Source organism: Rana temporaria, chromosome 1 (genome assembly GCF_905171775.1).
Source record: "Rana temporaria chromosome 1, aRanTem1.1, whole genome shotgun sequence".
In the NCBI taxonomy this organism is placed as follows: domain Eukaryota; kingdom Metazoa; phylum Chordata; class Amphibia; order Anura; family Ranidae; genus Rana; species Rana temporaria.
Genome location: NC_053489.1, coordinates 363,907,167 through 363,920,906, shown reverse-complemented (window position 1 = coordinate 363,920,906; position 13,740 = coordinate 363,907,167). Strand labels below are relative to the sequence as shown.

The 13,740-nt window shown below is 46.7% G+C and overlaps 1 protein-coding gene across 4 annotated transcripts in view; it reads right to left on the bottom strand.

Annotated features, from left to right (window-relative positions):
• Positions 1-13,740, bottom strand: part of LOC120910299 (mitotic spindle positioning) — a 197,625-nt gene that overhangs the window by 31,850 nt on the left and 152,035 nt on the right. The window contains exon 5 of one of the 4 annotated variants that reach the window (XM_040322103.1): positions 12,052-12,822. The exons of the other annotated variants lie outside the window; for them this stretch is intronic. Coding sequence (XP_040178037.1) covers positions 12,820-12,822 — 3 coding nt within the window. The 3' untranslated portion in view covers positions 12,052-12,819. Of the gene's footprint in view, positions 1-12,051; positions 12,823-13,740 lie in introns of those variants that run through there. 4 annotated transcript variants of the gene reach the window in all.

Here is a 13,740-nt window from a genome sequence, read left to right as displayed (position 1 = left end):
ATACTTTCTCTTGAATTCGATTTACGTGTAAGAGGTAAAATTCTGGATCTTCCGGTATCTCATACTCTGAGCATATCTGAAGTATCCTTTTAATCTCCAGCCAATAACTCTTTAACAGAGGACAGTCCCAGAATATGTGTAGCATCGTCCCTCTACTACCCTGGCACCTCCAGCATTCATCTGACACCTCTGGGAACATTTTGTTTAATCTCTCCGGTGTCCTGTACCACCTCGCGAAGATCTTATAATTTGTCTCCTGTGTCCTTGCGCATATTGATGTTTTATACGTTCGTTTGTACATGCATTGTCGCTGTTCCATACTAAATACCTTTTTTAGTTCCTGTTCCCAGTCCTGAACACACTTCAAAGGGTGATTCCCTGACTGTGCCAATATATCATAGCTTTTTGAGAGAGTGTGTTGTAATATTCCCCTCTCATTGCACATTTTCTCAAAGCTCATGATTGGTCTTTCAAAAACCCCCGGATTTGGTAGTGTGTTCAGGAAGTGAACTAGCTGGAGTGCATTCCAGAACTTTAAACAGAAACCCCCCTCTTGCTCCATCAGTTCAGTTATTGTTAGCCATCTTCCCCTTCTTATATAGTTCTGTACCTGTCTACAACCCGCCTCCCTTAGTTGCCGAAAGGCTCCGTCCTCGTCTCCCGGGGGAAAAAGGGGGTTTCCCAGTATTGGGTATAGTGGGGATGTCCTGGGGTCCATCCCCATCATGGAAAAAGCTATTACACATGTCTTCACTGTGTTTCCCAGTATCAGGTTTTTGTTAATTTCTTTAGGGAGTGAAACATACCACCATGGTGCCCTTTCTAATGGCGTTTTAGATTGGGACTGTTCAATTTGTACCCAGAGTTTGGTATCTGAATGCCTGTTCCAATCAATTAACCTGTTCAGGTGGACGGCGTAGTAGTATTTCCGTATATCTGGCACCCCCAGTCCTCCCTGTTGTTTTGTATACATTAGTTGTTTTCTTTGTATTCTGGGGTTTTTATGTGCCCATATAAACTCAAAGATGACTCTCTGGCATTGTTTAAAAAACTGCCCTGGGATATGAATTGGTAATGTTTGCAATAAGTAGAGAATTTTTGGGAGTATACTCATCTTAATCACATTACATCGGCCTAGCCAGGTGTGATACCCCTGGTTCCACTTATCCAATAGTATCTTCACCTTCTGAAGTATCGGGGGAAAGTTTAAGTCGAAAATCTTGTCTACTCTCCCTGTTAATTGTATACCAAGATATGTTAGTGCTCTTTCTGTCCATTTAAATTTACATTTTTGTTTTAAATGGGTTATTAGTGTTTGTGGGACACCAATTCCCAATGCTTCTGATTTATTAAAGTTGATGCTTAAATTCGAGAGAGAGCCATATTTCTCGAATTCCCTCATTAAATTCGGAATAGAGATCAATGGTTTGGTGAGTGTAAACAACATGTCATCTGCGTAGGCACTTACTTTGCAGTGATTCTTTCCTATGTGTACTCCTGATATATTTTTATTTAAACGCACGGTACATAGGAAGGGCTCTAGCGACAGGGCGAAGAGGAGCGGAGACAGGGGGCACCCCTGTCTTGTACCGTTCAGGATCTGAAAAGGCTCTGATAGTATTCCGTTAGCCCGTACTTGGGCCGTTAAGCCTGAGTACATAGACAGTATCCATTTTATTATTTTGTCTCCAAAGCCTCCATGTTGTAAAACTGCCCTCATATAGCTCCAATTCACCCTGTCGAAGGCCTTCTCTGCGTCTGTATTTAATAGTACACATTGTGTCTGTGTTGTATTTACGATCTGTACCAGGTTGATGACTTTTATCGTGTTATCGCGTGCTTCCCGCGTGGGCACGAACCCCACCTGGTCCAGATGTATCAGGTCTGGGATATGTTGTTGTATCCTGTTTGCCAGAACCTTAGCAAAGATCTTTACATCCGAATTTAGCAGGGAAATCGGCCTATAACTTCCGCATAGGCTCAAATCTTTCCCCTCTTTCGGTATCACCGAAATATAGGCCAATAGAGTTTCCTTTGTAAAACTAGCCGATGTCCCTAAAGCGTTGTAAAATTTAGTCATATATTTCAATAGCGGGGAGAGTAAGGTTTTGTAATATTGACCCGTATACCCGTCGGGCCCTGGCGCTTTCCCCCGTTTCATTGAGTTAACTGCCGCTTTAATTTCCTCTTCTGCTATGGGGGTATCTAACTTCTCTTTATCTGCTTCCAATAATTTTGGTATTGCCGATTCCATAAGATACTGATCGATCTTTCCTTTGTTCGAGGGTTTACTTTGTATGTTATAGAGAGAGCAATAATATTCTTGAAACTCTTTCGCTATATCCTTTGGTTTAAAAACCTTCCGTTTCTTTGATGATTTAATGCACGGAATATAGTTACTCGTCTTCTGCTCACATAATAATCTAGCCAATCCCTTCCCGCACTTATCTCCTGACTCATATGCAAACTTTTTACACCTCTGTATTGCTGCTTGTGCTTTGTAGTACAAAAGATCTGTAATTTCCCTTCTTTTCCTAACCACCTCTTCCTCTCCTGTTATGGATCCTGTTTGCTTATGCCTACTCTCTAACTTGGCTAGCTCCTCCATTAGCTTTTTTAGTTTTTCCGTTCGTTCTCTTTTTATTCTAGACCCATGTTTAATTAGCACCCCTCTGATGACCGCCTTGTGTGCTTCCCAGATAATTCCGGGATCGCACTCTGGGGTATCATTGGTGCTGAAGTAAAATTCTAGCTCTTTGGTTACCTCTTCTAAAGTATTTTTGTCTTGCAGTAAGCTTTCATTTAGTCTCCACTGGTTGGGTCTAGTCTGTCTAAAATCTTGTATCTCATATTCCAAAAATATCGGGGCATGATCTGACCACGTAATGGATCCTATTTTAGCCGATCGTACTGAGTGTAGTTGGGCATGTGGGATTAGGAAAAGATCTATTCGAGAGTAAGTTTTGTGTGGTATAGAGTAAAATGTGTAGTCTTTTTCTTTATTATGTATCAGTCTCCATATATCAGACAACTGATTTTTAAATAGGATTTGAGTGATACGATTTCTAACCCCACAAGTGATGGATGACTTTCCCGTTGATGTATCCATTTTGGGATCCAACGGGATATTCAGATCCCCACCCAGTATCAAGTGACCTTCTGTAAAGTCTTGTAGGCGTTTAATCGTTTTCCTCAGGAAGGTTTCCTGTTGTTCATTTGGTGCGTATACGTTGGCAAACGTTACCCCGATTCCTCCTATTTTGCCTTTTGCGAATAAGTATCTCCCTTTCGTGTCTCTCATCGAGTCCACGTGTGTCCACTTAATTCTCCCTCCTATCAGAATAGACACCCCTTTTGACTTTGACTCTTGATTTGTTGCGTGATATGCGGTTGGGTATAGCCTATTCTTTAAGACCGGGGCTTTATCTTCTCTAAAGTGGGTTTCCTGTATATATGCCACGTCTACTCCTAGTCTTTGCAGATCGTGCATAAGGACCCTCCTTTTTTCTGGTGAGTTCAGTCCTTTTGCGTTCAGGGACAATGGGGGTTATCCTCAAAAGAGATACTCCGACTTAACTGCTGTTCAGTCTGTGTGTAACTTTGGAAACGATCCTCAAAAGGCTTTTTCCAAAGTTACACAGAAGATCCGGCATGTGTAATTGAATTACACTGCCTAATTTTAGGATGCAGTACCGCATCCGCCGCTGGGGGCATTTCGAGTCGAAATGCCGTTGCTAGTATGCAAATTAGCACTTAAGGCGATCCACAAAGCTTTCTAGCTTCCTTTTTGCGCCGTAAGTGTTATTTTGCAAGTGTAAAATTAGGGCTCGTTTTACAAAGTGTAAAGTTAGTAACACCTTGTAAAGGCCCATTCCAGCGACGGCATTTGGTATGCTTTCCCGAGGGAGAACTCCGCGGCAATTTGTAAAAAACAAAACCGGCATGGGTTCCCCCCCCAGGAGCATACCAGGCCCTTAGGTCTGTCATGGGTTGTAAGGAGACCCCCCCACGCCGAAAAATTGACGTAGGGGGTCCCCCTACAATCCATACCAGACCCGTATCCAAAGCACGCTACCCGGCCGGCCAGGAAGGGAGTGGGGACGAGCGAGCGCCCCCCCCCCTCCTGAGCCGTGCCAGGCCGCGTGCCCTCAACATGGGGGGGTTGGGTGCTCTGGGGCAGGGGGGCGCACTGCGGGCCCCCCCACCTCAGAGCACCCTGTCCCCATGTTGATGAGGACAGGACCTCTTCCCGACAACCCTTGCCATTGGTTGTCGGGGTCTGCGGGCGGAGGCTTATCGGAATCTGGGAGTCCCCTTTAATAAGGGGGCCCCCAGATACCGGCCCCCCACCCTAAGTGAATGGATATGGGGTACATCGTACCCCTACCCATTCACCTGGAGGCAAAAAGTAAAAGTTAATAAACACACAACACAAGGCTTTTTAAAATATTTTATTATTCTGCTCCGGACGCCCCCCCTGTCTTCGTTATTAGCTCAATTACCAGGGGGGGCTTCTTCTTCCGCTCTCCGGGGGTCTTCTCCGCTCTCCGGGGGGGGTTTCTTCTTCCGCTCTCCGGGGGGGGGCTTCTCCGGACTCCGGGGGTCTTCTTCCATCTTCTCCCCTCTTCCGCTCTTGACTCGGCGAACCCCGGTTCTTCTGCAGCTCTCCGGTGCCTTCTTCTTCAGCGCTGGCTGCCTGCTATGTTTGTGTGTTAGCTCGATTTCAAACAGGCAGCCGGCGCGGTCTTCTGTGGCGTCAGGGTCTTCTCTTCCTTTCTTCCGATGTTGCCTCGTCGCCTCTTGTCGCTGTAATGATGGAAGCGCGCCTTGCATCACATTTATATAGGCATCACCGTCCCATCATGCTCCGGCAGGTACCCACGTGGTGGGTGCCTACCCACGTGCACCCACCACGTGGGTACCTACCGGAGCATGATGGGACGGTGATGCCTATATAAATGTGATGCAAGGCGCGCTTCCATCATTACAGCGACAAGAGGCGACGAGGCAACATCGGAAGAAAGGAAGAGAAGACCCTGACGCCACAGAAGACCGCGCCGGCTGCCTGTTTGAAATCGAGCTAACACACAAACATAGCAGGCAGCCAGCGCTGAAGAAGAAGGCACCGGAGAGCTGCAGAAGAACCGGGGTTCGCCGAGTCAAGAGCGGAAGAGGGGAGAAGATGGAAGAAGACCCCCGGAGTCCGGAGAAGCCCCCCCCCGGAGAGCGGAAGAAGAAACCCCCCCCGGAGAGCGGAGAAGACCCCCGGAGAGCGGAAGAAGAAGCCCCCCCTGGTAATTGAGCTAATAACGAAGACAGGGGGGGCGTCCGGAGCAGAATAATAAAATATTTTAAAAAGCCTTGTGTTGTGTGTTTATTAACTTTTACTTTTTGCCTCCAGGTGAATGGGTAGGGGTACGATGTACCCCATATCCATTCACTTAGGGCGGGGGGCCGGTATCTGGGGGCCCCCTTATTAAAGGGGACTCCCAGATTCCGATAAGCCTCCGCCCGCAGACCCCGACAACCAATGGCAAGGGTTGTCGGGAAGAGGTCCTGTCCTCATCAACATGGGGACAGGGTGCTCTGAGGTGGGGGGGCCCGCAGTGCGCCCCCCTGCCCCAGAGCACCCAACCCCCCCATGTTGAGGGCACGCGGCCTGGCACGGCTCAGGAGGGGGGGGGGGGCGCTCGCTCGTCCCCACTCCCTTCCTGGCCGGCCGGGTAGCGTGCTTTGGATACGGGTCTGGTATGGATTGTAGGGGGACCCCCTACGTCAATTTTTCGGCGTGGGGGGGTCTCCTTACAACCCATGACAGACCTAAGGGCCTGGTATGCTCCTGGGGGGGGAACCCATGCCGTTTTTTTCTTTGAAAATGGGCATGGAGTTCTCCCTCAGGAATGCATGCCGCTGTCATTTTTTTTATCCACGACGCAACTTTAAGCCGTCGCGATCCTCAAAACTCGGCGTAACGTAACTTCGCGCATGCGCAGTACGGCCGGCGCGCATGCGCAGTACGGCCGGCGCGGGAGCGCGCCTCATTTAAATGGGACTCGCCCCATTTGAATAGGAACGCCTTGCGCCGGCGGAATTTTAGTTACACAGCCTGAAATTTCTAGATAAGTGCTTTGTGGATCAGGCACTTAGGTAGAAACTTTAAGGCAGTGTAACTTAAATTGGATTTTTTAAGTTACGTCAGGTTTTTGTGGATCTGGCCCTATATATTTAAGACCTCCATCTCACTTCCCTTTATTCCTTCGTGTTAGGGAGGACAAGGGCAGTGGGAGGTAGGGCAAGGGGAGAGAAAACACAAAAAGAGAGAAAAAACAAAAAAACAAAAACAAAAAACAAAAAAAAAAAAAAAACTAGTACTACTCTTAGCAATCTGCTAATTAACACTCACCGTATCCACGGTATTTGAGCGTCGGCCTATGGTTAGGGGCGTGTACCCCCGGGTGGGTCCTATACCTCCCTACATCCCTTCTCCTTCAGGGAGCCTGTTTGCTCCATAGAGAAATACAAAATTATGTAAACCTCTGGGTATGGATATATGCAGAGGTTCTTCCCTGGGGACAGAGAGATAAAAAAGTTAAGTAAAAAAAAATAAGAATCCAGAAAGAGACAGCGGTTCCTCCGATTCTAAGAAGAGGAGAAACCCCAGTTAAAACAAGCCTAATAGAAAGGAAAAAAAAAAAGAAGAAAGAAGCTTGGAGCTCCGGGCCTCTCCGTGGTACCCATCTAGGCTCCTTGGGAGAGGGCCATAAAGGCCCAATAGTGCACTGTGTTACACTGTGTTACTCTATATTTCTCATTTCCTATGAGGAGATAATACTGAGGGGCCAGGTCGCGTAACCTTATTCTGAGGGTATTAATTAGAAAAAAAGAGAAAAAAGGGAGAAAAAAACAAAGTTACCGTTCAGGTTAGCGTTCAGGGGTGAAATGGAGAGACAGTAAGGAGTGGCAGACCCTTGCATCTTTCATCCAGCGCTGCACTGAAGTTTCTGGATTCTGAGTCATGGGGAAAGCAAAATAATTGTCAAAGGTACTGTGGGAAAAGGTGATTGAACTGTATAAAACAGGAAAGGGATATAAAAAGATATCCAAGGAATTGAGAATGCCAATCAGCAAACTCTAATCAAGAAGTGGAACATGAGGGGTTCTGTTGAAACCAAACCACGGTTAGGTAGACCAACTAAAATTTCAGCCACAACTGCCAGGAAAATTATTCGGGATGCAAAGAAAAACACACAAATAACTTGTTTCAGATGAAATACAGGACTCTATGAAAATGTGATGTGGCCGTTTCAATTGCACAATAAGGAGGCACTTGAAGAAAGATGGGCTGCATGGTCGAGTCGCCAGAAGAAAAACATTCCTAGGCAAATGCCACAAAGTATCCCGCTTACAATACACCAAACAGCACAAAGACAAGCCTCAAACCTTCTGGCACAAAGTCATTTGGAGTGATGAGACCAAAATTTAGCTTTTTGGCCACAAACATAAAAACTACATTTGGAGAGGTGTCAACAAGGCCTATGATGAAAGGTACACCATTCCTACTGTGAAACACGGAGGTGGATCGCTGATGTTTTGGGGATGTGTGAGCTACAAAGTCACAGGAAATTTGGTCAAAATTGATCGCAAGATGAATGCAGTATGTTGTTATCAAAAAACACTGGAGGATCTGTCACGAATGTCACGTCTACCCCAACGCAGGTGGTCAGACACTATAGCTCGCTATTGTGCTCTTCACCTATAGCAGCCCCCTTTCCCTTAAGACAAGCAGGCCTACTTGTACTTGGTTGCCCCCAGGACTTTATAATCAATGCTATAGTACCTGGTCACCATGCCTGGCCAAATGTGAAGTGAGCAAAGAAAACGGGTACTTGCAGTTTGGCAGATAACGTGGTTCAAAGACAGTTCAGGTAAAGGGAGGCTGAGGTCAGGGAATTATCCAGTCCAATCCGGGTCATAGACAGGGGATCCAACAGCAAGCAAGGCGGACTAGCAGGAGGCTTGGACTAGAACAATACAGGTAAGTCTGTCACTATCACAAGCAATATCGGTGACTGAGCAGATCAATCACCTAACAGGTGAACACAGACAGGGAGGAAAGCAACAGCCAACACACGGCTGCTGGAATGAGGAACAGGGACACAAAATGATCATGACAGGACTATTTGCATTCATCAGCCAGGAAGCTACGCATGGGACGTACTTGGACATTCCAACATGACAATGATCCAAAACACAAGGCCAAGTGGACCTGTCATTGGCTACAGCAGAATTAAGTGAAAATTCTGGAATGGCCATCTCAGTCTCCCAGGGGTGTACCTAGAGCATTTGGCACCCGGAGCGGATCCTATATCTGGCACCCCCCCCCACCTTAAAATGTAAAAACACCCCACTGTGCCCCCTGCATACCTCTGCATCCTTCAATATCTTTTTGTCACTGTGTACCCCTTCTTCACAACTACACCGCAGGACCCCTTTACATTACACAACACCCTGTACCTCTGGACCCCTTTACATTACACAGCACCCTGCACCCCTTTATTTTACACAACCCCATGCACCCCTTTACATTACACAGCACCTTGCACCTCTGGACCCCTTTACATTACACAACACCCTACATCGCTGGACCCCTTTACATTACACAGCACCCTGCACCTCTGGACCCTTTACATTACACAACACCCTGCGCCCCTTTACATTACACAACTCCCTACACCTCTTTACATTACACAGCGCCTTGCATCACTGGACCCCTTTACATTGCACAACCCCCTGCACCTATGGACCCCTTTACATTACACAGACCCCTGCCCCCCTTTACATTACACAGCACCCTGCCCTTCTGGACCCCTTTACATTACACAGCACCCTGCACCTCTGGACCCCTTTACATTACACATCACCCTGCACCTCTGGACCCCTTTACATTACACAGCACTCTGGACTCCTTTACATTACACAGCACCCTGCACCTCTGGGCCCCTTTACATTACACAGCACCCTGCACCTCTGGGCCCCTTTACATTACACAGCACCCTGCACCTCTGGACCCCTTTACATTACATAGCACCGCAACTCTGGACCCCTTTACATTACACAGCATCCTGCACCCCTTTAAATTACACAGCACACTGCCCTTCTGCGCCCCTTTACATTACACAGCATCCTGCACCACTTTACATTACACAGCACCCTGCCCTTCTGGACCCCTTTACATTACACAGCACCCTGCACCTCTGGACCCCTTTGCATTACACAGCACCCTGCACCCCTTTACATTACACAGCACCCTGCCCTTCTGGGCCCATTTACATTACACAGCACCCTGCACCTCTGGACCCCTTTACATTACATAGCATCGCACCTCTGGACCCCTTTACATTACACAGCATCCTGCACCTTTTTACATTACACAGCACACTGCCCTTCTGCGCCCCTTTACATTACACAGCACCCTGTTCCCCTTTACATTACACAGCACCCTGCCCTTCTGTGCCCCTTTACATTACACAGCACCCTGCCCTTCTGGACCCTTTTACATTACACAGCACCCTGCACCTCAGGACCCCTTTACATTACACAGCACACTGCCCTTCTGGTCCCCTTTACATTACACAGCCCCTGCACCTCTGGACCCCTTTACATTACACAGCATCCTGCACCTTTGGACCCCTTTACATTACACAGCATCCTGCAGCTCTGGACCTCCTGCATGTTACAGACCCCCATTCAGTGCAGCCCCCCTTCAGTGTAGCCCCCCGTTCAGTGTATCCCCAGTTCAGTGCAGCCCCCCTTCAGTGTAGCCCCCGTTCAGTGCAGCCCCCCGTTCAGTGTAGCCCCCCTGTTTAGTGTAGCCCCCCTGTTTAGTACAGCCCCCCTTCAGTGTAGCCCCCCTTCAGTGTAGCCCCCCTTCAGTGCAGCCCCCCTTCAGTGAAGTCCCTGTTAAGTGCAGCCCCCCCGCCTTCAGTGTAGTCCCCCCCCATTCAATACTTCTGATTAGCATGGCGGGTGTCCTGTCAATATGGGTCTGCTGTCACATAGTGCCCGGCATATGCACAGCAGGTCCCCTCCCCCCTCCTCACATAAATAGATAGGGGGGAGGCGGCTTCACTCTGCTGTCACACAGACAGCCCGCGGCCGCGAGAGGAGGGGATGGTAGGTGCAGCGGTGAGCGGTGTCAGTCACCCTGCACCCCCCGCATCGCCGCTTCGCCACAACGGGACTATAGCTCGCCTCTCCCTGCCTGTGCCTCTCATTGTGCCACTATGGCGCTGCCAATATTTCAATCGCGGAGGGGGTGCCGGCCTGACACCCCCCCCGTGTGTGTGGTACCCGGAGCGGCCGCCCCCCCCCACTTAGTACGCCTCTGCAGTCTCCTCACCTCAATATCATTGAGCCACTCTGAGGAGATCTCAGATGTGCAGTTCATGCAAGACAGCCCAAAGAATTTACAGGAACTGGAGGCTTTTTGCCCAGAGAAATGGGCAGCTTTACCATCTGAGAAGATAAAGGGCTTCATCCACAAATACCACAGAAGACTTACAGCTGTCATTGATGTTAAAGGCTGCAATACACGGTATTAAGAACTATGTAAACTTTTAATCAGGGTCATTTGTGTAGTTTCTGTTGTGATTATGATTTAAAAAGAGTAAACTCACTTGATTGATAATTAATGGCTTTAGCCAAATACTAACCATGAGTGCAAGAAAAGTTTTGCGTTATTCATATTCTCTGAAAAATTAAGAAGTCATAAATTCTGCCAGGGTATGTAAACTTATGAGCACAACTGTGTGTGTATATTTATATATAGATCTATTAGGCTGAGGACAGGACTCTGTGCAGGCCAGTCAAGTTCCTCCACACCATATTCACTCACCCATGTCTTTATGGACCTTGCTTTGTCTTTGTGCACTGGTCCAATCATTTGGTGGAGGGGGATTATAGTGTGGGGTTGTTTCTCAGGGGTTGGGCTTGGCCCCTTAGTTTCAGTGAAGGGAACTATTAAGGCGTCAGCATACCAAGATATTTTGGACAATTTCATGCTCCCAACTTTGTGGGAACAGTTTCGGGATGGCCCCTTCCTGTTCCAACATTACTGTGCACCAGTGCGCAAAGCAAGGTCCCTAAAGACATGAATGAGCGAGTTTGGGGTGGAGGAACTTGACCGGCCTGCACAGAGTCCTGAACTCAACCCGATAGAACACCTTTGGGATAAATTAGAGTGGAGACTGCGAGCAAGGACTTCTCATCCACATCAGTGCCTGACCTCACAAATGCGCTTCTGGAAGATTGGTCAAACATTTCCATAGACACACTCCTAAACCTGGTGGACAGCCTTAAGTTGAAGCGGTTATAGCTGCAAAGGGTGGGTCAAGTCAATATTGAACCCTACGGACTAAGGCCCCCTTTCACATGGGCTTTCCAATCATGTCCGCCTGATCATGTCAGTTTTTCAGATGGACCTGATCAGACCCTCCATTCACTCAAATGGAGCGGCAGATGTCAGCAATGACTGCTGACACCCGCTGCTATCCGATCCTGTCTGTGAAATCCAGATGTATGGTGACCCTTCTCTTTTGCAAATATCTCCTAAACCGTGGAGGTTTAGGAGATATTTTGAGCACCTACAGGTAAGCCTTAATCTAGGCTTACCTGTAGGTAAAAGTGGTTGTAAAAGGTTTACAACCACTTTAAAGTTCATGTGCGTGTAAAAGCAGGCGTCCCAACACTTTTGGTAATACAGTGTGTGTATATATATTGCTGGCATACAGTATGTGTGATATCTCCATTACGAAGTTATATACGCCATTTTTTTTTTTTCACAGTTCCAGAGGAATTTCTAACGGTGTGATTTCTAGGAAATTAGCATTCACTGCAACTACTTTATTTTATATTTAGTATAGCACAAAATAGTTATCAGTTACAATTTGTTTATGTCTTGTTTTCTGTAAGCTTTTTTTCAATAATTGTAATAATAACAAGCTAAAAATAAACAACAGAATACAATTGAAATAAATAAAATACATAAAGTAATTGTGTCATAAATATATTTGTTTTACTTATTTTTTATTTAGCATTTAATATAAAAATAAAACAAAATCGGCACATTTACAAATCTCTGTAATTAGGTGTGATTTTTTAATTTATTTTTTTAATCGATTTATTGATTGACTTGGGGTATATTTTGTCATATGATTTTTTTTAATCGAACTAGCCAGTAATTAAACACAGCTACCTTTATGTAGTCATTTACTCCACTGCTGTAAAGCAAGCTTGGTTAACCTTAATTAATAGAACATGTACAAAACATGCTTTCATGTGAATTTGTATAGGCGTGGTCTACAAGTAGCTTTTTAGGCCCAGTTCACATCTGTGCGGTGTGATTTAGGTGCGTTGCTTTTTTAGGTGTGGGTTACATGCGTTTTAAATGCATTACCATTGAACTGTATTTTAAGTGCATTTAATCAAAGATGTGGCAAGCAAGCAGGATTTTTTTTTTTAATGCACCGCACCTAAAACACACATAAAGCAAACAGGTGAACAGGGCCGAAATACGTTAAATTAAAAGTGGGTGGAGTAAATGAACACGTAAAGGCTGCTACCCTCCCACCTTTATTTCCCGCTATGATTTGCTCCCTGCTTGAAAACATCTTTTGCCATGGACTTAATCGCTTCTTTTGATATACAGGAAGGAACAGTTGGTAGATGTTACTGCTTCCTTGGACTGGTGTCCTCCACCCACCAGCTCAGACATCCTTGTTTCCAGGTAGTCATTAGGTAACAAGACTGGGGAAGCTTCCTCTACTATTTAAAGAGAAGAGCATACAGGGTTCAGGTACACTTCACACTTTCTGTTAAGATATTATTTAACATTTGATCAACTTTGCTAAATAACGAAAACATGCATAAGAGTAGGTGTACAGGAACATTTTGTATGCCTCGATCTTTAGGTTACTTTCTTCACAAGAGAAACATGACTAGGATAGTACAGTTTTTAGAGTCCTTTCAGGACCGGTGCTACCAATAGGCAAACTAGGCAGCCGCCTAGGGCGCCCTGCTGCCTAGGGTGCCCAGCCACTGGTGTCCCTACTCTCTTCTCCCTGCAGCAAGCAACTAAGTCTCAGCATCAGCAGACAGGCGCTTCCCCATTCGCACATATAGGTAGATTCAGAGAGATGGGCTTAACTTTGCGGCGGCGTAGCTTAGCCTGTTTAGGCTACGCCGCCGTAAGTTAGCGAGGCAAGTACTTGATTCTCAAAGTACTTGCCTGCTAAGTTACGGCGGCGTAGCCTAAAGCGGGCGGGCGGGCGCCTAATTCAAATGTGTCTTAGGGGGCGTGTTTTATGTTAATGGAGCTTGACCTGACGTTTTTGACGTTTTTTTTTACTGCGCATGTGCCTACATTTCCCAGTATGCATTGTGGCTACGTCCGCCGCACGGGCCTATTGATTTCGACGTGGACGTAAACGACGTAAATCCCTATTCACGGACAACTTACGCAAACGACGTAATTTTTTTTTCGAATTTCGAAGCGGGAACGGCGGCCATACTTTAACATTACTATTCCATCTACAAGATGGAATAACTTTAGGCCTGATATTGCCTTACGGAAACGGCGTAAATGTACTGCGGCGGCCGGGCGTACGTTCGTGAATCGGCGTATCTACTAATTTACATATTCTATGCCGACCGCAATGGAAGCGCCACCTACCGGCCAGCCTC